The 26,005-nt window shown below is 38.2% G+C and overlaps 1 protein-coding gene across 4 annotated transcripts in view; it reads right to left on the reverse strand.

Moving 5' to 3' along the window:
* MARCHF1 (membrane associated ring-CH-type finger 1) overlaps nucleotides 1-26,005 on the reverse strand; it is an 800,751-nt gene that overhangs the window by 82,538 nt on the left and 692,208 nt on the right. For 3 of the 4 annotated variants that reach the window (XM_077846552.1, XM_077846554.1, XM_077846553.1), the window contains 2 exons: nucleotides 4,089-4,168; nucleotides 3,054-3,812 (listed from right to left, as the gene is read on the reverse strand). In XM_077846552.1, the coding sequence (XP_077702678.1) occupies nucleotides 3,054-3,812; nucleotides 4,089-4,168 (839 nt within the window). The remainder of the gene's footprint in view (nucleotides 1-3,053; nucleotides 3,813-4,088; nucleotides 4,169-26,005) is intronic. The other variant, XM_077846555.1, reaches the window with a different exon arrangement.

The following is a 26,005-nucleotide window of genomic DNA, read 5'->3' on the forward strand; positions in this document are numbered from 1 at the left end:
CTTCTCCTCCCTTCCCTTACCCTTTCTCATCCTAATCCCACTTACCTCGAAGCAGGACACATTCCACCTTATTGCAACTTGTTCTCTGAAATCTAGGTTCCTTTCCCAAAGCAGCCCCAGGGCCACTGCGACTGTCTGTGTTATTCTTCTGTCTACGACAGTCACCGTCAGGCCTACTGTATTTAGCCAAGGCTGCTCTGTATTCTTTGTTGCAGCGAAATCTTTTCTTCCTAAAGGGATAGTAGATGGAACTCCATTATATGCAAGAGGTAATCGGGAAGCTTCTCTGACTGAAGATGGGCTAAAGGAAGCACAATCCCCTTGATCTCTTCTCAGCTTCTAGGGCAGCCTGTTAGGTACCAAAAGGGGCTCATCGAGGCATCTTTGAGAAACAAAGATGTCCTGAACACAGTTAAACTCTTTGGAAAGATATGCATGTTTTCTTTACAAAGTCTTTTTTAGAAAGTTTTTTTAGGGACACCTGGGTGGCTTAGTGGGTAAGCATCTGCCTTTGGCTCAGGTCATGATCTCAGGGTTTTGGGATCTGAGTCCGAGTTGGGCTCCAGGCTCATGGGGAGGGGGGTCTGCTTCGCCCTTGCCCTCTGGCCCTCCCCTCCTGGCTCACGTGCAATGTCTCTCTCAAACAAATAAATAAAATCTTTTAAAAACACTAAAAAAAAATCCAAAAACCAAACTTGTAACCTATGTGAACTTTCCAACCTCATCATTTAAGCTCACACAAAGTTCTTCAGTGTCATTCCCTCATCTCTGTCTGGGCTCCTGGTATTTCCCCTGCCTGGAGTGCCTGCAATGCCCAGCATGCCTCTCTGTCAATCCAACTCTACTCTTCTTAGTCCCAATCCCACTTCTTAATGGGGTTTCTGGATTGTTCCAGCTCTCAGAAATTTTTCTGTCTTAAAATTTCTGCAGTATTCCTTTTTTTTTTTTTTTTTAATTCACCCTATGCTATCTAATTTGTATCTTTTCAGGTGTGCGTGCAATTTCTCCCCCTAGGTAACAGGCCACTTAAGGGAAGAATCAAGTTTTTTGTTGCTTTTTGCCCTGAGCACTAGTATAATATGCAGTCCCCGTATTTGCTTAGTGGGTATATTCTGATGATAACCCACAGCAAGAAATAATAAGTATAGGCCCATCGATCTTACTTTCATTAATAGAAGTCTAAGTTAAATATCCTGTCTTTGAAAATGTTCCTTCCGAGCAGCGTTTTTAAGTTAGGAGAATCAGACACGACTTTAATTGCAAGCATTACTTTTTTCTCCAATTACCATTAAGCCTACAACTAGCTTCTTTCATTAAATTATGTTGGAAGTAGATTCAGGGAATGACAACAGATGGCCGCGAGTGGGGAGCTCTTAGTTTAGAGTGGAAATTGTGTTTTGTCCCAGAGCCGAACATTTCAGCAAAATCACACTTAAATCATATTCAAAAGATCATAAGAAACTTACATTAATACGTAAACAAACGGTGTCCCTTTTTTGAGATCTCTGAGCAGGTTTTACGTGGCCTTTCCCCCCTCCTCTCCGCCACCTTCTCCCCTCATTCATCGCACCCTGGCCACAGGAGCCCACTCTCAGCTCCCTGGACTGAGACATGTTGCTCCTCCTGGCCTGGTGCACTGACGCTTTTGGCCTGAATGGTCTTCCCTGTTTCTTTCCTTGATCAATTCCTGTCATTCTACGAGTCTCCGTTTGTCACCTCTCTAAGAGAGTTCTTCTTTGATCTCTCAAAATAGGTGAAGCTTCCATTTTCTGAGCTTTCATATTCCTTATCATGGCTGTGATTATATATCAACTGTGAAATAGTTTGTTTTGGTTCTGTGTTCCCCCTTAGACTGTGAGCTCTAAGAAACAGGTCAGACACTACAAATCCCCTGCACTGCAGTATTTTCAGTGCCCAGAATTGATGCAGAATAGGTGCTTAAATGAATAAAGGAATGAACATTTTATAAAAATCTTATAAAACTTGCAGATAAGCAAACCATTATAAAATTGTTTACATCCAGACCTTAAACTTCCTTGTCCTGTCTTGAATGGATAGGGGCAGCATTTTCTGGGTCAAGTGATTTGCATGAGACACACACACACGTTTATAAAGTAACTTTAACTTTCAGAAGACGAGCCCCAAACAACCAAACATTATGCGACAAAACTGCACTTGACCAACTTGAATGACTAGGGTGTGACATGAAAGCGTAAAAGTATTTGTTTTGTTTAAAATTATCTACCTTAAAAAATAAAATAAAATAAAATAAAATAAAATAAAATAAAATAAAATAAAATAAAATAAAAATCTGCCTTGTGCCCACCAGCATGGACAGTCATATAATTCCTATTCCCTTTATGTTATTTTGAAAGTGCATACGGTTGGGAAAAAATTGCAAGGAGTCTCACAGCTATGAAATGCCTACACGTTGAAACCTTTTAGGACGCGATTATCACTAAAGTTAATGTGTTCTCCTTCCCTGAAGGCTCCAGCAACCCCACTGATATGTCCATGACCTGTGTCTGTGTCCTTTCAGTCTTGAATTACCCTGCTGAGTCAGACAATTGGAGAACAAATTAGCACTAACTGCAGAGAAGATTTTTTTTCTGATATAAAATCTGACCTTAAAAAACCCAAGCCTTGAATATCTTTCTATCAGGATGCTAAAGTTCACCAAATTTGCATGAAAGGATCCAAGGTTTCCTACACTCTTACTCATATTTCCTCCACTGGTCTTGTCTTAAAACTAGAACAGGTACCGGACCCAACTGGTCTGTCAGTCCATTTACCAGGATAAATCGTTATCCAATTAATGGGAAGGGTGAAGAGGAAATCGAATTCTTTTCTGGAACGGCTTGCAAACCCATGGATGCTCCCCTGTTATTTCTTCTCCTACGCACCTGTCCTTGTTTTATCACCTCCCATCCAATCAGACAAGCAATAGTATGAATAAATGCTGTGTTTCGAGGGCAGGTGTCAAACGCACGCCTAACTCACAGCGGGCAGAAATGCATGTGGACGGCCCCAGGCCTTTCTCTACAGTGACTGACCTGCATATTCTTAAATTATCAGACCCGTCATGGTAGGTGGCAGGAGGCTTCTGCACAGAATTATTCACCTGGAACCCAGCAGCATCCGCATACTTGCCACCTTCTGCTCCTGCCAATATATCAGTGCTGGAATCTGCTTCTGAAAGTCTTTTCTGGATCGTTTCATAGTGGCCAAGGCGGTGCGAGGGCTGCAGATCCCTGGGCTGGTATTTGCCTTCCTCGCGCTGCCTTGAGGCTCTCTTCATCTCGAAGGCTCCTGTTGGCAGGGAAAGACTGCATTCCTGGTACCTTGTGCCTTTTCCTCTGCAGAGCTTTAAGGAGCAGCTCTCGCATTCAGTCAGCTCCTGTTGCTTTTTACCTCCGGGTTGCACATCTACCAGGGCCATTCCATTAGGAGCACAGGACGCATCCGCGTTTCCACATGGCTTGTGGCTATTTCTCCTTCTTCTTCGCGACCGTCGGAATTGAACTTGGGCTCTTCTCTTTGCCTGAATCCAGTGAGTCTCGTCTGTGGAAGATGAATCTGAAGAATCTGTGTAGCGCTCGCTCCCCCTGGGGCTTGTGATTTGGAGGTGAAAATCCTTTCTTCTCCCTCTTATTTGTGCTTCTGCATGCTCGTATCTCTCAGAGGCCCTCCTCCTCCTCCTAGGTCTCTGTTTTACTGATTTCTTACCAGACTCCCTCCTAGCAGGGCTCAGCCCCATGACAGGGGTGCATTGCTCAAATGCATCTTCTGACATGTCATGCAAGATGGCAGATCTAGACAAAGCAGCAGGCAAAGGATGGGAGATGGGAATGGAGAGGAGAGCCATGGGAAAACAGAGAGAGAGAATGATGAAAATGACAGCATGGACCAGAAGTTGGTAAATAAAGATCAAATGAAGAAAATGCACTAAACAGGGAAAAATTAAGCCAGTATAAATTGTCCATGGATAATGTAAGGCAGAAGCAAGAGCCACAGTCTAGGGATCTACAAGAGGAATACGAAACATTGGTCTGAACAATATTAAATAGGATCATTTGCTGAGCACTTACCTGCAGATGTCTTGAGTGGATGGACAGACGGACAACCTTGACTGGCTCCTGGGAGCTGTCCCTGTTGTTGGGCTGCTCGCCTGGAGAAACAAGTTAGATAATTTGGCATCTTGGTTAAGGTAATACATGGTCGATATCTTGCTTTTTTTCCACATATTTAAAAAATTACAGCAAACGTGGCTGCCGGTCATGTTGCTCACAAGGCAGCTCACAACATATAGGAAGTTGGAGGGTTCGTTTTGCAAAAGTAAAACTTGTTTGAGGAACTTGGAACAGCTGAAATGCTGTACCACTTAGCTGTTGCTACATTTATGAGAGAGGAAGATGATTCCACAAGTTTCTGTTCTATTTACTGTAAACATCTAAGTGGAATGGCTCATTTGCCTTGGAAACAATGGGTGACACTTGAATATTCCATAATACGAAGAATATAAAGGCTGTGGTCCGCCAAGAATGCTAATAATCTGGGAAGCCTAAATAATCAAGTAGCCATTAGACTGCTAGAGACTGCCTGGAATTAACATGAAGTCACAGCAAGGCCATAGGAGATCATGTATTTGAAAATGTTTTGCACTATTTAAAAGCCTACAGTTATTGCTATTATTATTTCATCACTGAAACTAATAAAATCCATCCATCTCAACGTTATTGACCTTTCGTACCTTTTAACCTTGTGATCACACTGAGCTCGACAATAACAGAACCTGAACCAATTCAGATTGTTAGCACAGAGTTGAGCACATCTCACCAAACTCCTGCCTTTGAAACGCAGCATTTTCTTCACGGAGTTTGACTTCTTTGGCCTGTTGTATTTGCTACAGATGATGGTGATAAATCAAAAGCTAGAACGTACTGAGAATTGGCTGCGTGCCCGGCATTGTGCTGTGGCCTTATCAACTGCTTCTTAAATCCTTACAGTAATCTCACGAGTGGGAAATAGTAACTGTTTGGAGTGAATAGTATGTGCCAAGCACTGTCAGTGAATTTTCATTTGTCTGTTCATTAATCTTCACGAGAAGCGAGTGTGTTAAATGCTGTAATTATTTTCATGTTTTCAATAAGGAAACTGAGAAGTTGGTGCTGCTTCTTATGAGTAGGTGTTGGAGCAGAGGTTTGGAATGAGGAATCTTTCTCTTTCATCTGTTCTCTTAGCCACCTGGTAATATACTTCTTTACACAGGAGGAGACTAAAGGGGGTCCCTGACCAAGGACGTACACAGGTGGCTTCTAGAAGCTGGATAAGGCTAGGGTCTTCCCTAGACCCTCCAGAAGGAATGCAGTCCTGTTGATACCTCGATTTTGGCTCAGTGACCTCATGTTTGACCTCTGACCTCTAAAACCACAAGATAATAAAGTGCTGTTTTAATTCAACAAGTTTGTGGTGATTTGTCACAACAGCCATAGGAAACTAATATAGGAGATGAGATCTAAGTTAATCTAAAAGGCAAGCTAGAGTTATTAAAGAAGAGATTAAAAATATTCTAGGCAGAGGACACAGGGAGCCAAAAGGGAAGTTCTCAGCATGCTCCAACGGACTAATTTACATCTGCACACTTCTGACTTAGAATTATCAGAGGCTTCCCTATCAATCCATGAACACTGCATTTTTAAAATATTTGAATGTCATCTTTGAACACCAGTCCATGTTTGTTTGTTTTTTTTTTATTTATTTATGATAGGCACACAGTGAGAGAGAGGGGCAGAGACACAGGCAGAGGGAGAAGCAGGCTCCATGCACCGGGAGCCTGACGTGGGATTCGATCCCGGGTCTCCAGGATCACGCCCTGGGCCAAAGGCAGGCGCCAAACCGCTGCGCCACCCAGGGATCCCACCAGTCCATGTTTGATTATATCCTTCAATATTTCTATCAAAACTCATTTATTTCAAATTTTTAATTCAGATTAACTTCATTTCTGTATCCACTGAACAGGTAGGTATATAGTCATTTTTTATAAAATATAAGCATTTCTGTGCTCTATGCAGTAAACAGTAAGTTTTATTAGATTGGGCACCACTCATCCCACATACAATCACTGAGGTTAGTAGGGAGCTCTGCATGCAGCAGCCACTGAATAAAGTGAAGTTTACTACTCATTTTTTTTTTTTTAAAAGCGATGAAGACCTCAAATCACTGATGATGTGAACCAAAATATGTTGAGTATCATCATGGATACCCATGGCTACTTAACAACACATCGAAGTCAATCCTATGAAGCTGTACAGGGAAAGGATGTTGAAACAGGCATAATCATAATAAAAAAATTTATAGTCTCTCAGGTTTAAGCAAATGTACCTTCTACAACAAGAATGTGATTTGTCAATGAGTAACAACACAGAACATTGAAAAACATGCAGCTTCCCTTTGGAGGATTTTTTGGTCCACCACGAGACTGAATCAAATAGCATTTATGTCTATAACCCTTAAGTATTTTGAAGGAAATAGAAATCATCCTTATTGTTCATCAAGAATCTTCAAACAGCTCACATCCAGTATTAGTTTATACATATTCAGTTTGGTGCTCGGGAAGCACATTAAGAAATTGATTCATACCTACTATAGTCAAGGTGGGGGACACTAAGCACTGACATATATTGTTGAAGTAATTGTAAATCGGCACAACTTATTTGGAGGGAAATTTGGTAACCTTTATCAAGGTAGAAAATGTCTATGGTATTCAAGTCAGAAATTCTATTCACAGGAATCAATTTTATGAAAACACCTGCAAAATTGCCCAAAGGTATGTTCGTTAGGACAAGAATTTCATTGTAGTATTGTTTGCAATAGCGAAGAGTTTGGAAACAACTCAAATGTTTGTTATTAACACTGAAGTACATAAGCCATTTTAAGAAATGAGATACACCACATACATGCACACACACACACACACACACGTGTAGAATATATTTTTAGGTGAAAAGTTAAGCTTCAAAACTGTATATAGTATGATCTCATTTGGGTAAATGCTTTCATGATGTATGCTATCATATGAATAGGACACACTTGGAGGGGTGTACATCCAACCATTAGCAGCGATTAACTTTGTGAGGTGGGATTATGAGAACCTTTATTTTTCGGGTTATATACTTTTATAATTTAAAATTTTAATTTTAGTAAAAGGAAAAATAATTTTTTTAAAGATTTATTTATTTATTCGAGAAAGAGAGAGAGAGGTGAGGAGGGGTAGGGGGAGAGGTAGAGAAAATCTCAAGCAGACTTTGTGCTGAGTGTGGAGCCTGATGTAGGGGCTTGATCTCACGAGCCGAGGTCATGACCTGAGCCAAAACCAAGAGTGGAACACTCAACTGGCTGAGCCACCCCAGCGCCCCAACTTTCTAATCATATTAATGATGATATCATAGATGACAACGGTTAATATCAAAAATCAGGATTGGTATTTTTTTCATCTAATATTTACGTGATAAAGTGATTTCTTATTTAGCTTCTTTGAATTCCACTTTGATCCTTCAGTTATATGTACTCAATATGGTATCCACGTAAAATAATTTTTATGATGGTAACATGAAATCACTGACCAGATAATTGCTTTGTGGAATGTACAAGAGTTATAATCAAAGAATGTTAGAATTCTTTTTATTCATTCCCAGCAAATCATGTTTTCTCCCCACAGTGGATTCAACAGTATCCTCTCACTCAGACAGAAGGTCAGTGATTCTCAATCCTGGCTAAAAATTAGAATCACTGGGGAAGTTTTCAAATAAATTTCTCTAACCTGGCTGGATTCCAGAATCTTTTGAGGAATGGGCCTCGGGGTACAGGACCTGACCGTCAGTATTTTTAAAAGGTGCCACAGTGACACAATGTGCAGCCAAAGTTAAGAACCACTGGCTTAGGTCAAAGGGGATACAATTTTACTTCTAATTTCATACTAGATATTTTTTTTCCTGAGACTCCAGTGATAATATTCCTGAAAGCTTGATTTTTTTAAAAAGATTTTATTTATTTATTCATGATAGTCAGAGAGAGAGAGAGAGAGAGAGAGAGAGAGAGAGGCAGAGACACAGGCAGAGGGAGAAGCAGGCTCCATGCACCGGGAGCCCGATGTGGGATTCGATCCCGGGTCTCCAGGATTGCCTGGGCCAAAGGCAGGCGCCAAACCGCTGCGCCACCCAGGGATCCCTTGATTTTTTTTTTTTTTTGAGAGAGAAAAGTGTTTTTGAAATTCTCAAATCTCATGTTTATACATGTAGAAAAGATCTTGGACTTCTGGGCATAGTTTTACTACAACCGATAGTGTAGGGAGGTAAAGGGTTTGACTTTAAATCTATAGTTTACAGGAAGAGAAATTACTATCTGCTCACTATTACCTGCTGTTGAAGAACAGGAGAGGGAGAGAAGAATGAAGGATGAAATTCCTGAGAGACTTCGCCATTTATCCATCCTGGGTTGAACATGGTTTGGGGAGAACAGGTGGAGGCAGGACAGGATATATGCAAGACTCACCAGGAGATGGTTGTGGGAAAACAAAGAGACTGATGTTTGTTCTTCCTTTCCCTGGAAAGACTACAATGTCTTTCAGATTAGCTTTTTAATGAGCAAGAGAGGTGCCTAATATAGCACCTACATGGTTGGGTGGAAGTGACAGAGGCAGATGGACCTGTACCAGTTTTCCTACTCTTCCAGACTGGGGTACAGTGAGGAAATCCATATGTTTCCTTGTTTTTTCCCAAGTGTGTGAGAGATAATTGAGATTGCTAGCCTGGGGAAGTAAGCAAGGGTCAACAAGAGTTCAAGTCAATGTGACTTTGTAACAGGGGGCCACAGAAAAGACCATCGGGCAAAAGGCCTGGCAATGACAATGAAAACTCAAGTGGAATGGAAGGTCAGAGCCTGTCACTAGGTCTTGGTGTCTTAGCAATAAATCTGGTAAAAACCTGCAGTAGAGAACTCTAAAGAAACGAATGTGCCTTAGTGTATTCTAAAAATTTAAGGGATAATGGGAAGAAACCTTGAAAGACTGGATGTGTTGAAGTTTGGAACTGGGAGAGACTGCGAGCTTTCTTTGAAAAAAAAAAATCAAACATTTCCCATATCAGTCATAAAGAGAACTCAAGAAGAAGATACAGAGAATGAGATTACTTTTAGAAAGTCACATGTTTTTTCCCCTTGTATTGTGCAAAATTTACCACACTTCATCCTGAGGGCCATGTGGGATACCTAAGATGCTGTACCATTGGCTGATTACAAAATCTAGATGTAGAAGAAAGCAATCTTGAAGTTGCGTCTATAATCTTATGGATTAGAAATAGTGCATTAAAGAAAGATGCAGGCCAGACAAAAGGAAAAGAGTAGCACTTAAGGTTGTCCTAATGCTCCTTTTGGCACATCAAGTTTTGGGAGGAACTGAAAATCCTTCCAAAGAAAGAAAAGCCAAGACTACCTTTGGCAATTCACACCATTAGGAGTTAGACTTAGGCTAACCCTAAGGCTAGATTGTTTGAGAGGTCTAAAAGAGAAGCTAAAGCTAATGGTGCAGAATCCATCTTGCCTTGGAAGGCCCTAGAAGGCCAGCAAGTAGAGCCCCACTGGTCTGCAGAGGCCAAGCTGTGCCAGCCTACATGTCCTACTGGAATAGACAGTTGAAAACAAAGATGGAACAGCGATTGTCAGCAGGGAGGGCACAGCAGGGGATTTGTTTTGAAGTACCAGCTCACGTCATTTCCTCTTCTTAAACGCCACCCATTCCCACTGATATCCATCAGACTCAAGAAAAGCTTGGGCAGCAGTCAAGATTGAACCCTGGGAGCAAGGGATGATAGGCTGATTTTGAGAGGAAAGAATGTCTCTTGGGGGAATAAATGGACACCATTCTGTGAAGGAGTTGAGGATCCATCATGGTACCCAGTCTACCTTGTCAAAGGTAGACATCCTGGGAGATAGAGAAACAGATTCAGGCAGTTGCCTTTGGTACCGTGTGTCACATCTCAGCCCACCTCTGATAACTGCAGCCCTAGTGAACAATTCCTTTGTGAACACCAACTGAACTCTTGGTGAGAATGTCCCATCTCAAGTGAGTGCAACCTAGCTTCTACCATCTACTCCTAAAACCATGGAAAAACCCACTTGGCCCTGCACGAGCCTCAATGCAAGGGAAATAATACTTCTAGGAACAAATGTAAAAAAAAATGGGAGTCAGAAGCTTGTGGGGAAATTGTCCATTCTATCCCTCAGGTAGAAAATTCTGAAGGACACTTTTGGATATCTCTCAGGGGTCCCATGAGAGCCACAGCTGACTTCAAAATGCACTTTTAAATTGGCTTTTTGCTCACCTTGTCTAATGTTTTCTAATTTCTCATTTATGATTCCTGGGATGACTTCTGAAATACGCCACCTGCACCAAAAGTCCTGTCATCAGTACTGCTTTGAGGGGAACCTAGACTGAGAGATGGTTGGTGGCGGAAATACTACCAGATAGAATTTAGGAGGCGGGTCACTCATCATCAAACATCACAGGGAACTCTTTGCTGGTCGAAGTGCGGTGGTGATAATGCCTAGTGAGCTGTAGCATCACAATTACTGGCTTTGCTGAGGTGCAGATGATAGGGAAGCATGCAGGAGCTCTGGAATTTGTAGGGTAAGGACCAATGGTAATTTTAAGGATATACAGTTGCTTGGCTTTGTTAACTGCCTTGGAAGCTTCAGTGAAAGAGATTGGCAGGTCCAGTTTGGCCAGCTACCAACTGAGGATACTTTGCCAAAGCCTGTGTATAAGCTCAAGCCCAAAGTACAGAGACATTACCCGTAAGTAGCTCTCTGTCAAAAGGGAGCAGAGCCTGAAGGATGAGCCATCAGTCCCCAGTCCCAGGTGTCAAGCCTTGGGGACATTCTTTATATTTCATAAGGAGATCCCGGTGGAATCAAGCCTTGTTGCCACATGAGCGCCTTCTCCGTTACACCCTTCGATTGCCTTCTCCTTTTTTTTTTTTTTTTTCTGTCTCACTTTCCTTCTCCCTCACTGCCTAGGGAACACTTCCCGAACAAGCTACCCGTAATAAGTCCCTGTCCTTGGGCCTTACTTCCGTAAGTCAGACACTGGAGGTTTAGGGCGGGCCCGATCATCAGATGAGCTGGCTGGCTGATGTCCCTGCACCTGCTGGTCTGGACTACCTCCCATGCTTCTGAGTTACACGTCCTCTAGATACAGACCCGGTGCCCAATCTGAGTCTCATTGTAAGAAGATGAAGTTCCACTCCTGGCCCTTTCCTCAGCCTGTTGCAGTTAATCGTCTAGAGAGAGGAAAGTATTCTCACAGCTCTCACTGCCTCTCATTTTTCTAGATTTTGATCTGTATACTCACAGAGCTTCGAGGTTTATCCTCCTAAGGTATAACCCCATGTGTTTCCTTTGTCCTATGAGAAGGTTTCAGTGGTTCCCCACTACTTAATAAATACAAGAGGCCAGTTTGGGATCTGGGGGCCTTTGTGTTTTGACTCCCATTTATTTTTCTGGTATTTAACTCAGCCACTCCTCTTAATTCCTGAATTCTGGGAAAAACCTTGCTTATTTGTCTGTCAATACAATCATATCCATATTTATCATATGATCATATCCATATTTATCATATTACCGACTATGTCTCATACTTTGATTTCTATGCCATTTTCTGTAGAGAAAATAGCAAAAGTGAAGCTGTGGGATTTTCCTCGAGGCCTCCCTCATTTTCTCAGCTCTATGCACAGCCATTCTCCTTCGAACTCCAACAGCTCTTTTAACTTCTCTTTACGGTATCACCCTCGCTCTAGCATTTATCATCTGTGTTCCCATCTAACCATTTCCAAACTGCCACAGAGTTCTACAGTTAATCTTTTTTTGCTTCTTTTCCAGATGGAGAAAAAAGGCCATGTCTTACTCATTTTGGAAACCTCCATAGTGCCTTATATGAAGCAGGTAGCTAATCAAGAGCTGTGGGGTTGAATTGAGCTTGGCAACAGTTGAATTGAGCTGAACCGAGGTTGGTAATAGTTGGACCAAGTTGAATTGACCTTGGTAAATCCTGTCCTGATTGCAGTAGAGATAGAGATGACAATCATATCACAGTGAACCAGGAAGAAAGGGTTCCATTCTTCTCTGTAAAAGAGGCAATTCAGTTGCCTCCTTCAAAAGAAAGGAATTGAGGCCAACATTGGATATAACTTTTGGGACCCTTTCCTTGGACTTTGGAGTTAAAAAGCATATCGAACGAGAGATGTGTCTTTCATTTTCTTTTAAAGATCGGGATTTCTATTTAGGAAGTGACATAACTGTATCGCACAGAAGAGTATGTCTCTCAACAATTTTTAAGCTGGCAGGGTCTGTTTAAAAAGAAAACACGGTAATTGAGGATACAAATGAATTAAAATCTTTTAAATGCATGGCCCTATTCAGCAGCAATGAATTGTTTTAATTCACTAGTTGGTACATTATGAGAGCTTGGTAATTTGTTCATCCCTTTAATAGGTGCAAGATTGAAATGTGGCTGGGGAGGAAAAAATAACAATTGGCTGGATGAGCAGAATAATATGTTCTTTGAAATGAAGCATTCTTTGTAATGGATGTTTATTTCAGATGATTATATTGTACAGTGCATTTAAGTGGGAAAAACAAACAAGAGGCCAGCTGCACTAATTTTATCAAAGTTATTTATATCAGCAGTATAATTAAAGGCAGTAATTTCAAATTAGGTTTTCTGAGAATCCATTTATAGGCAATACAAGACAACTTGTCTCTATGGCATCTAGGCCACGATTATGCTCTGGGGGCAATGTTAACTACTGCCAATTGGCCTTGGCATTTTGAAAATTAATTATTGTTTTGAAAAATGCTAAAGCTGTTGCCTCCTGCTGCCCTGACCAGTTTAGATCCACTTCACTAGGAGAACCCAATATATAATTTATGGATGTGACAAAGAATAATCAAGCACAATCATTTACAAATGGCTTCTCTTATTTAGTAATACATTAATAATACCTTCTGAAGAATGATTCTAGAACTTCAGATGGGAAATGCTGCTGCAGAAACTTCTTTTCTAAAAAAAAGCCTTCACTCATTTCAGCAGTGGTTCATGAGTAACATGTTGAAGAATTAAGTCTATAATGAAATATTAAACTGGCTCTAGGGAACATAAATGGGCCCAAAGCTCAAAGATTCTTTTTGGTTGTGAAAATGATATTTAATGACCTAAAGAAGTAATAAATTTAGAGAATGTATTTAGGTAATCTCAGGGCTGGGGGGGCTTTATAAAGGACACATAGTCTAATCCCCACCTGACACCATTATTCCATTTATAACATTCCCAGTGGGGGGGTCATTCAGCCCCTATTTGGCCACTAACAGAATTCATGGTCTCCTAAGAACACCCCTTGCATTTCTTGAATCATACCATCTAACTATGTGTCATCATGATATCACATTGAAGTAACTTTCTTGGTGGCTTCCAGCAATAATTCTAGTTTTGCCCTCCGAAACCACACAGAATTTGCTTAATCTCTAATTTGCTTAATCTCCTTCTTCTATATCAGGGTCCTTTACTATTCATCGATCTACATATATACTGTATGCTTATACCCTATCCTTGATCTTTTCATGCAAGTTTGGAGTATACTTTTGGAGCAGTGAGTAATTAATTTTATTGTAAACGCTGGATGTCAATGATAAATCTGTAAAGGAAGATTTTTAGACAATGATGGGACTTCAATGTTAGCTTGAGCAGTGTTCTACATTATTTGATATGTAATCAGTGAAGGTTCTGATTAGGAGATCAGGATGAGAACAAGTGTCCTTAGAAAAGATTTGTCTATTTTAAAATGAAATTTTAAAAATCCATTTACAATAGTACCGAAACTATAAAATACATCCGAATTCATCAACGGAACAGAATAGGAAGTGCAGAAATAGACTCACAAATATGATCAATTGATTTATGACAACCGTGCCAAGGTAATTCAATGAGGAGAGGTGCTGGAACACCTCAAAGAAATGGTGCTGGAACAAATGAACATCCACAGGAAAAAAAATTAATCTCAATCCTTACCCTATAACATATTAAAAATCACTTAAAATGATTTATTCAAAACAAAAAGCTAAAACTGCACAACCACAAGAATAGAATATTGGAGTAACTCTTTGTGACCTCGAACTAGGACAAGATTTTCTAGATTAAATACAAAAAGCACAAATCATAAAATAAATTATTAGTAAATTATACTTCATATAAATTAAAAACTCTTGCTTTTAGAAAGAAAGAGAAAATGGAGGTACATATTGGGAAAGACAATTGTATATATAAAGAATTCTTAAACTTTTGTAATAATAAAAACCCAAGAAAAATACGATAATGATTTGACCAGCCACTTAAAACAGATATTAATTTCAAACATACATTTGAAAGGATATTTCAAATCACTAATCATCTGTGAAACGCAAAATGAAGTCATATCACTACATGCCCCTTAGAATGGTTACAATTTAAAATACTGACAATATTAAGTACTGGCAAAGATGCAAAACAACGGAAACTTTTGCACATTCCTGGGGAAAAGGCAAAAAGGAAAATCTCTTGGCGGTTTCACATAAAGCTAATAAATACACCTACCACATGACCCAGTCATTCTACTTCTATGTATTTACCCAAGAAAAATGAAGTCATATGTCCAAACACACCAAGACTTTCATGTGAATGTTTATAGCAGCTTTATCAACAATAGGCCTAAATTATAAACAGTCCAAATCTTCGTCAATACCTTAGGATACTACTCAGCTTTAAAAAGGAACAAACTACTAATATATGCAACAACATCAGTCAATCGCAAAATAATTATGCTAAGTCAAAGAAGCCAGGTATAAGATTACATATAGTCCAAAGTCATTTATAAAATGAAGACTGATCTATAGTGGCATAAAGCAGATTAGTGGCTGCCGAGGGCATCGATGGAAGACCTACATAGGAAGAAGCCTAAAGAATCTTTGGGGGGTTGATATAAATGTTCTGTATTTTGACAGAGTTTTATGTCAAAACTCAATGAACTGAATGATTTAAAGAGGACACAGTCTATTGTTCTATTTGTCTGAGTTAAAATAATCTTAATTTGGTTTAGTTTGATAATATTGTGAAAAATGAATTGTGGTGACAAAAGAGAGGCTGGAGGCCATAGAACCAAAGAATATTTCTATGTTCAAGGCAAGAGGTTATTAATTTCTGCTATAGAGTATGATAAAAGGAGTGCAGTTATAAGCAGGAAAGGACAAAATAAAGAAGGAAAGGAAAATAAATGAAGAGAAAGTTAAAGATAAGGAAAGAGAGCAAAATTGGGAATGGAGAAATAATGGCAAAGAAAAAGGCAAGAGAAGGTCATAAAAGGAGTAAATAAAAAGAAAAAGAAAATAAAATATTAGAAAAGAGGGAAGGAAGGGGAAAAAAGCAAAAATATATTTATATTCATATATACCATATGTTGTGCAGACAAGTCTGGGTATCTGTGGTTTTTAAAACTTTATGAATTCTAGCCATGATTTCACAGTATTTTAGAAAATCAAAATTTTGTTTAGTTATTGCTCTAAACTGGATCTTCTGAAATATGAAGCATTTCAGGCATACAGTAAACAGAATAAATACATATGCTTCAAGATTCAAATATATAATGTAAAATAAATTCCAGGACTTAAATATGCATGAGAATGCTTATTGGTTTGGAAAGGCTTAGGGAATTGTGTTAAAAAAAGTGCTGGATAATTAAAAGAAAATCTGTATATCTCCCAAGCTTGCTTAAGAATGAATTTAAGGTAACTTAAACAGCATATGTAAATGCTAATAATACACAGATACAGACAGCACAAGACAAAATATGATTAAGATAAATGTTGGAAACTTTTAGAAAAGGAGACATAGAGGGAAAGGTTCATGACACAGGTTTTGGTAATGATTCCTTGCATATGATATGAAGAATACAGAAAACAGATGTAAACATAGATAAATTGCACTACATCAAAATTTAAACTTCTGGGCATCAAATGGTACAATCAACAGTGAAAACAGTGAAAAGGCAACCTACAGGATGGGACAATATCTGCAAATCATATTTCACAGAAGAGATTAGTATCTAGAATATAGAAAGAACTACAACTTCACAACATCAAAAGAACAACCCAATTAAAAAATGGGCAAAAAACTTGAGTAGACATTTTTCTAAAGAAGATACACAAAAGACTGACAAGCCCAACAACACTAATCATTGGGGAAATGCACATAAAAATCACAATGAGATGATCATATTAGGTTGATTACCATCAAAAAAAAAAAAAAAAAAAACCCAGAAAGTAACAAGTGTTAGCAAGGATGTGAAGTAATCAGAATGCTTATGCCCTGTCGGTGTTGAGAATGTAAAATAGTATTGCCGCTATGGAAAATAACATGGCAGTTCTTCAGTAAGTTAAAAATAGAATTATCACATGATCCAGCAATTCCACTTCTAAGGTACATACACAAAATAATTGAAAGCAGAGCCTCAAAGATATCATTGTACACCCCTGTTCATAGCAGCATTATTCATAATAGCCAAAGAGTGGTAATAACACACACGTCCATTGATGGATGAACAGATAAGCAAAATGTGGTGTATACAGGCAATGAATAATTATACAGCTTTAAAAAGGAATGATACGTTCTACAACATGAATGGACCCAGAGGACATTATGCTAGTGAAATAAGCCCGTCACAAAAAGACAAACACTGTATGATTCCACTTATATAAGAGACCTAAAGTAGTCAAATTCAGAGACAAAAAGTAGAAAAGTGGTTTCCAGGGCCTGTGGACAGGGGGCAATGGGGAGTTGTTTAATGGGTATAGAGTTTTGGTTTTGCAAGATGAAAAGAGTTCTGGAGGTTGACTGCACAATGATGAGAATATATGTTATGCTACTGAACGTATACACTTAAAATTGGTTAAGATAGCACATTTCGTGTTATGTGTATTTTAGCCATAATTCAAAAATTTTTAAAAAAATGTAAGAAGACAATGGGACAAGAAAGAAATGAGATCCAGTAATATGAGACGCACACCTTTGCAGACACTAGCTAGAGCAAAAATTCAAATGTGGTTAAAAGTTTTTAGTCCTTGGTACAAAGAATCCTATGATTTGTACTCTCCACAAGATAAAAACAAACTGAAATATTACAAGTACATTTTACAATTGCTGGTGCTGAAATCGAAAAGAACTTTCATCTCTACATGATCATTTAAGGGCCATTGTGCTGAACATTTATGGTTCACAACTTTCATGATGAATATAGTCATGAGTTCCAAACACAGGTCCATGATTATTTTCCAATGGCAGGATGTCAAAGTAGGATTCAGTGTGACAGGAAAATTTTTACTTTGACATTATCCCATCAGAAAATAAGAATGAACATGTATTTGAAATTCGTTGGTGTGTTCATTATGAAATATTCTTAGCTCCTTCCCTTACTTCTCCCTTTTAAAAATCGTCACTGCTTGTTTGCCTTGTATTTTATCATGCTATTTGGATTGACAGATAGTGACACTTAAAGCACAAAGAGAGGTGGGATGGATTTACTATAAAAGAAAAGTTTGATAAAGGAAATAAAAAAGATCTACGAAGACGATGGAGTAGAGGCAGAATGATAAGGAGCTGAGAACGGCTTTAAGAGTTTTAAGGATGGGACAAAGACGAACAGCTGTTTTAATGAATGAGCACTTGTGGGATGGAGAGAAGGAAAGGATCTTTCGGAAATTAATTAATTAATTAATTAAAAAATTTATTTATCTCATGGACTGAGGGGAATACATAAGCAGGGGGAGAGGCAGGCAGAGGGAGAGGGAGAAACAGACTCCCTGCTGAACAGGGAGCCTAATACGGGGCTCAGGGGCTCGATTCTAGGACCCTGAGATCACGACCTGGGCCAAAAGCAGGTGCTTGCCCGACTGAGCCACCCAGGCACCCCTCTTCACAAATTCCTACTGTGTGATGTTTTTTTCCCCGATTCCAACTTCATCTCTACCTCTGCCTCCAATCCACAAGCCACTCCAAGAAAACTTTTATGAACTATTTCACCAGTGGTTTCAGAATTGGGGTATCGTTTCTTCCGCATGATATTTTGTGTTGACACAGGACTTAAATTGGGAGCAAGAAGGCCCGGATTTATTTAGTTTGTGTCAATGAAAAACAACCCTACGGGAGAGTAGAATAGGGGATGTAAAATACTCGTTGTTATACTCTGGCTTACTTCAGGAATCAACTTTAGAATAAATAGCTAGAGGAAAAGCTAGAGACAGATAATACTTTATTAATGATGTTTCTCTCAACAGGGTTGTTGATAATGAGTTGAAATGACTTGAGAGTTATATATTCCCAGTCCTATGGGGTCTTGCTATTTCCTGTGGTTAAACTGTAGAGTCAGATGACGTCAGGGAAGTGTAGGCATCGTCTTATATGTATTGGGAAACCTATCAAAATGTGTGCTTGAGTAAAAAGCTGGTAAACGATCACAAGGAAATTAGCCAAAGATATACATACAGGCAGGGCCGAGGGCTATCAGAACAAACCACTGAGGTGCACAAGTGCAAGAGAAAAGGGTAGGTAAGATATTAAATTTCAATACCATGGGCCATAACTATGGATAATTTTAGCCTGGAAGAATTTCAAAATTTGTCCAAATATGTTTATGTTTATACAAAAAAAATTCAGGAAAACACAGTATATTGAACAGCCATCTTCTATTGTACTCATCAAGTTAAACAGCTTGCCAGCTGCATGCCTGCGTCACTGCATCAGTTGGATTTTTATACAGCATCATTCACAAAATAATAAATGTCAGTAGCCTAAGTATCCACTAATAGATGAATGGATAGGGAAAATGTAGTGTGTACACACACACACACACACACACACACACACACTTATATGTGTGTTTAATTTTAGAATAGTTTATTTTATTTTTTTAAATAATAAATTTATTTTTTATTGGTGTTCAATTTGCCAACATACAGAATAACACCCAGTGCTCATCCAGCCAAGTGCCCCCCTCAGTGCCCGTCACCCAGTCACTCCCACCCCCCGCCCTCCTCCCCTTCCACCACCCCTAGTTCGTTTTCCAGAGTTAGGAGTCTTTATGTTCTGTCTCCCTTTCTGATATTTCCTACCCATTTCTTCTTCCTTCCCTTCTATTCCCTTTCACTCTTATTTATATTCCCCAAATGAATGAGAACATATAATTCTAAACTATTTAATTTTAGAATAGTTGATTTAATTTAATTTCAGAATAGTTGATTCATAGATCTTTAACCTAATGATCTAATAATTGGGCTAACTGCTAAGGCCGCCCTCTGTTCATTAAAATCATATCATCTATATCAGAGAGAATGTTTGCTCTTCTGTTTCAAATGCCAAAGGGGCAAAATGGACAATAAGACAAGAAAAGCTAGAAAAAGACGTCACAATATTAGTCTCAGTTTTCAAACTTTCTTCATTTATAATTTGTGTTTTTGTGGTTTTAATGCAAAATCTCATTATCATATCAACCTATAAGTACAGTCCCTCTGTTGTCCCTAAAATAACTTTTAGCATCTGGAAAATACCATACACTTGTTCAATGCTATAATATGTCATTCATGCATTTCCTACATGTTAATTGCTGAGTAATGTCTGCTTTATTAACATCTGAATTACTCTTCCATCAAAACTGTCACCTTTCAAGAATAAAATGATAGTTTAGCTTTGATTGAGACATCATGGGGGAATCAAGTAATAACACCATTTGGAAGAAGAAAGAGAACATCTTCAGTTATTATAATTCCTGTAATTTAGTTATCATGACTAACAATAGCCTAAGGAAATGATGGTTGTTGCAGGGGAAAAAAAAGGAAATTAAATTTTTTTTTAGTATAGTTGACACACATTATCATTAGTTTCAGGTGTACAACGGAGTGATTTGACAAGTGTATACATTATGCTATGTTTATTACAAGTGTGGCTACCATCTGTCCCGTTACAGCACTACCACAATATTATTGACTATATTCCTTATGAGGCACCTTTTACTCCTGTGACTTACTCATTCCATAACTGGAAGTCTGTATCTCACTCTTCCCTTTACCCACAATGCCTATCCACCCCCACACTCCCCACTGGCTTAAGTTTGTTCTCTGTATTTATAGATCTGATTGTGCTTTTTGTTTATTCATTTTCTTAGACTCCACTTATGAATGGAATCATAACGATATTCGTCTTTCTCAGTCTGACTTATTCATTTAGCATAATATCCTCTAGGATGCTCTAGGTCCATCCATGTTGTCTCATCCTTTTATATGACTGCATAATATTCCTCTGTGTGTGTGCGTGTGTGTACACACTACATTTTCCCTATCCATTCATCTATTGGTGGATACTTAGGCTACTTCCATATCTTGGCTATTGTAAATAATGTTGCAATAAACATAAGGGTGAATATATCATTTTGAGTTAGTGTTTTCTTTTGGGTAAATACCCAGTAGTAGAATTATTAGACGATATGGTATTTCTGTTTTTAATTTTTTGAGAAACCTCCATACTGTTTTCCACAGTGGCTGTACTAACATTTTCACAAACAGTGCAGGAGAGTTCCTTTTCTTTCACATTCTTGTCGACACTTGTTATTTCTTGTCATCCTGATTTTAGCTATTCTAACTGGTGTAAAGTGATATCTCATTGTTTTGATTTGCACTTCCCTGACGATGAGTGATGTTCAGCATCTTTTCATGTGTCTGTGGACAATCTGTATGTCTTCTTTGGAAAATATCTATTGAGCTCCTCTGCTTATTTTTTAATTGGATTGTTTGTCTTTTTGGTGTTGGGTTGTATACATTATTTATATATTTAGGATATTACTAGCCCCTTATCGGATATAACATTTGCAAACATCTTCTCCCACCCAATAGGTTATCTTTTTGTTTTGTTGATGGTTTCCTTTGTGGTGGAAAAGCTTTTTATTTTGATAGTTTGTTTTTGCTTTCCAAATAGCTTATTTTTGCTTTGGTTCCCAAAAGGAAATTAACTCTAAGACATGCATCAATCTCAGATTTACTAATAGTCTGGGATGTATGCCTTCTGAAAACCCAGGGTTTATTAAATATGGTTATTACACCAGGAATAGGAGACTGCAAGAAAGATATTAACTCCTGAACTAGCACAGAAGTTAATATATATCTCTAAGTTTACTTCAATGGGAAGCAAATATTTATGTTAGTGAGGAGTCAAGGACACGCCACCCCAAAATACACTGCTTTGGCATATTGATTCTTCTGCGCTGAAGGCATTTGAACAACAGCAGGCGCAAAAAGGGCACTCTGACCTCCCCCTTTCTTTCTGAAAGCAGGAGATGAAATTGCTACATGAAAGATGTCTTCCATATACCAGGAAGAAACATTCTTATAACCAGAAACAAGGATTTGAGGTTAAGAGGAATCTGTACAGATGGACATTGCTAAAATAACTGTTATCTTCCATTAGTCTCCCCAAGCATTTTACTTACTTTTCCACAATTTCCACTCTTTGTTCAACCTAGTATATAAGCTCTCAGGCTTGGTCACTTCTTAGGGTCTTCATTTTCCTGTGGGGATTGTCAGGTACATGCAAAGTCTTATTAAATAAAATTTGTACTCTTTTTTTTTTTTCTTGTTCATCTGTCTTCTGTCAGTCTCTGTTAGGAACCCTAAGAGGTTAAGGAGAAATTTTACCTTCCCTACACCAGAAACAAGTGTTTTCTTCTTGGGCCACAAGACAAATGGAACTTCACTGAGAAACATAAATCTGATGGATATATTTAGAAACTCTAAAGAATTCCTAAAGGCAACTTTCTAGGCAAGTATTTCTCTGTTTCTACTTATTTTCTTCTTTTTTCTTATTGCTAGATTCTTCCTCTCCAGACTGGTGCTAGAGACTAGTAGGACAAGGAACAAAGTTGGTTTATCTATGTTGGAATGAAATATTATCCAAATATTCCTCATTTCTATGGCTTGATTGACCTGTGTACAATTGTTCAGAAGCTGTCAAATTGAAAGTCAACATAAAATGTATCTTGGATCTACCAATGGAGACATTGTGTTCCTCTGGTTCTTCTTTTTTTTTTAAAATTTTTTATTTATTTATGATAGTCACAGAGAGAGAGAGAGAGAGAGAGAGAGGCAGAGACACAGGCAGAGGGAGAAGCAGGTTCCACGCACCGGGAGCCCGACGTGGGATTGATCCTGGGTCTCCAGGATCGCGCCCTGGGCCAAAGGCAGGCGCTAAACCACTGCGCCACCCAGGGATCCCTGGTTCTTCTTTATTATTAGTTTCAGAGGTAGAATTTAGTGATTCATCAGTTGCATACAACATGTGTTCCTCTTCATATGGAAGTTTTCCCACCCTCCATCCCCTGTGCCACAACGTTCCATGACCTCATTTTTCACAGGTAGTATTTCCCAGGCCAAATTCCTGGTCTGTTAGGTCATCACAAAGAGTTAGTAATTTGACTTTACATTTGGATCAATTACTCAACAAATTTAACTGAGCTTAGGAATATAGGTTCTCATAAATGAGTGTGTTCTCTGGATGGTAATTTTGGGAGTTGGCTTTAGGTTTCCATTTTTCTCTGGGGGGGGGGGAAATAGATGGATTCATTTGTTCCTTTTTTACAATAAATACAGTAAAAGTTTGGTTCTTTTTAACTAATGTTTAATTGCAGGAAGTCTCTCTTGCCTTTTAATAAGTGGTGTTGAAATTTCCTATAGTGTACTGGATCACCTGGATTTATTTTCCCACTGAAGTACATAGTTGTTACTATTTGCTTTGGTGTCACCTCAGTTCTGGATAAATCATTCTCACTGGATTTATAAATCACTGCCTTGCATTTTGTTGGCTTCATTGCATACTTATCTTTTGACTAAGGAGACAAGTTTGCTAGATCTCTTTATAGAGTTCTTTCCATAGCTAGTGTTACAAGAAGATTTTTTCATTTGCTTTAAAACAAATGGATGGGGGTCTTTAATGGGATCTTACTGGATAAGTTATTTATCCCTCTGATTCTCCTCCAGAACTCCAGAGTTGTTGAACTTATTTGGAGAGCTAGTGTATTATGTACTCTGGGCCTATCAAAATAATCCTCCTTAAAACATCTTTATCTACGGAGAGCTACAGTAAGTATTATTTGACTACAACGAATTGAATTGTTTAATATTGTTATTAAGCAATAAACTGAAAGGTTATATTAAGAATAAGAAAAAAAATAAGCACTAATTGATATGTCACACTTCTATATTTTGTTTTTTTTTTTTTAAATATGGTTTACTGCTAACTATGGGGGTATAATGGATAAGAAAGAAGAACTACATTTATATGAATAAAAGATTCCCAAATGTTGATTTTGAAATAGTCAATTAAAGGGAAAAATTACTATAGTTATTCTTGTAATTTCCTAGGTATGATGGTTATTTTATGTGTTAACTTGATTGGGTGAAGAGGTACCCAGATTTAACATTATTTCTGGGTATATTTGTGAGGATATTTCTTGATGAGATTAGTATTTGAATCAGATCACTTTCCTCAACATGGGTGGGCATCATCAAATTTGAGGGCCTGCATAGAACAAAAAAAGTAGAGGAAGGAGGAATTTGCCTAATTTTGCTTTCTTCCTGTCTGCCTGACCTGGGAGACACTGTTCTGTTTTTGCACATGTTTGGATGGGATCTTGCACCAATATCTTCTCTGGTTCTCAGAAATTTGGACAGGGAATTATACCACTGGATTTTTTTAGGTCTTTAGCTGGCAGATTGGCAGATGGCTGGGCTTTTCAGCCTCTATAATCTCATGAGCCCATTTCTCACAGTAAAACTCTTCCTATTGTTCTGTTTCTCTGGAGAACCAAGACTGATACACTAGTGTTGGTCCTGAATAATTAGCAATGGTCTCAATGATTTACGTTTCTTTAGATTTTCCTTTTTTGGGAGGTCAGGGCTAGGAGGGGTAAGCAATTTTTTGGTGTTTCAAAACTAGCTTTTGGTTTTTGTTGCTGTTTTGTTATAATGGAGGGAAATCATGAGGAAGAAAATTATATAGATTTTTAATAAGGATGGGATGAAGAAGAATGCAAGAGTAAAAATGACAATGTTATCGCACAATGTTTCTCCTGTGATCTCAAATTTAAAGTGTGTTTTTCTTACAATGTATATTCAATAGTGCTTTTATAAGTGACACTATCTATGTTTCTTTGAAAATGTTAATCACAGAGTCTATAGCATTTAGGTAAGGTAAAGCCAATATTTCTATATGCTCTTTCAGACTACGTTTTCTTAAACACGTTTTAACCATTGCAAGTAAATATTTTTTTTCTATAAATATCCTTCAAACTTAAGTTTGCCACAAATACTGGAGCACATCCCATAGCTTATTTGATAAGTTTTGATCTATAAGGAAGAATATCATCTCATACAATTTTTCTATTAACACGAAATAAAACTTAGGATTTTCCCCTTTACATTAAGAACATCTTCCTTCCTTCCCTCCTTCTTTCCATTCTTTCTTTTTTTAATTGATCATTTGGTTAATAAAAAAGGTTCCAAGCTGTATTTGAAGAAAAATTATTTTTCTGAGTTAAAACACAAGAAATTGAGATGAAGTAGATGTTTACCTCGATATAAATCGTACTTTTTAGATATTATGCTTGATTGATGGACACTTAGTGAGATGAACTGTAGATACTGAATGTATTATCTACTGTGCAGACCACCGTCCAAGAGTTAGGGGTCCTACGTTCAGCTTATATACAGTGTGAACTTTGGTGAATGAGCAATGTTAAGTCTTATACTGAAACATTTGGAGTTTGGTGCATGAAATTAGGCAGGTTAGGCAGTTTTGCATCTCCACTAGTTATTTGTGAAGATTTCATCAAACTATGGCCCATGAGGTAAATCCATCCTGTTGCCTGTTTCTGTGATTAACATTTTATTGAAACAGAGCCATGTTCATTCACATACCTATTGTCTATGGCTATTTTCACATTACAGTGACAGAGTTAAGTAGTTGTGATATATTATGCAGCCCACAAAATTGAAAGTATTTACTATCTGGTTCTTTACAGAAAAAGCTTCCTGAACTTTATCCTATAGTAAAGGTAAAAAATCATGGGGAAAAGCCCAGATGACCCCCTCCAATACCAGGTACTAAAAAAAATGTTGGAGAGAAAAGAAAAATTCAGTCTTACAGGGAAAATAAAAATAATTAAAGCTGCAAATTATTATGGAGAAGAAAGGATGGAGACATGAAAATGAATTTCTATTAAAACTGCAACCCTATTATTATTAAATAGCAACTCAAAGAAGAATGGGTGTGAGAAGAAAAAAGAATAAAAGAGTTCATATGACTAGAAAAAGCAAAGAAAACATGCAGACACACAATTCTAACAACTTAAAAAATTTATCTCTGTCCTTTCCTGTAATGCTCTGCGGTACTGCTACAGATGCCATCTTTGGTTAAAAAAAAACAAAAACAAAAAAACCCCAAAACATGTAAAAAGCACAGGGAGTTCACATCAGCCTATTTTCCCAGTGTGACTATATTTTTGGCTTCTTTCAAATCATCATGGTTGTAGAAGGCAAACAGTGCTATTTAAGTTGAATGCACAGCACAAGATCCAAGCCTCATGTGATTCATTTTTCTAGAATATGCTGAACTTAACTTCATTTCTGGTAAATTATCTACCTGGTTCAGCACATTCCTGAGAATGAGTTTTTCTTTGAGTACAATATGCTCCATTAGATTGGATATTCCATTAAAACGAATGGATTCTCTGCACTGAAATAGGCTACCAGAGCCCTCATATAGACTTACATCATACAAAAAGAACATTTTCCAGGAGTATTTTTGGAATTTAACTACTCTAAGCTTAACTCC

This window comes from Canis aureus, chromosome 13, assembly GCF_053574225.1.
Source record: "Canis aureus isolate CA01 chromosome 13, VMU_Caureus_v.1.0, whole genome shotgun sequence".
NCBI lineage: Eukaryota > Metazoa > Chordata > Mammalia > Carnivora > Canidae > Canis > Canis aureus.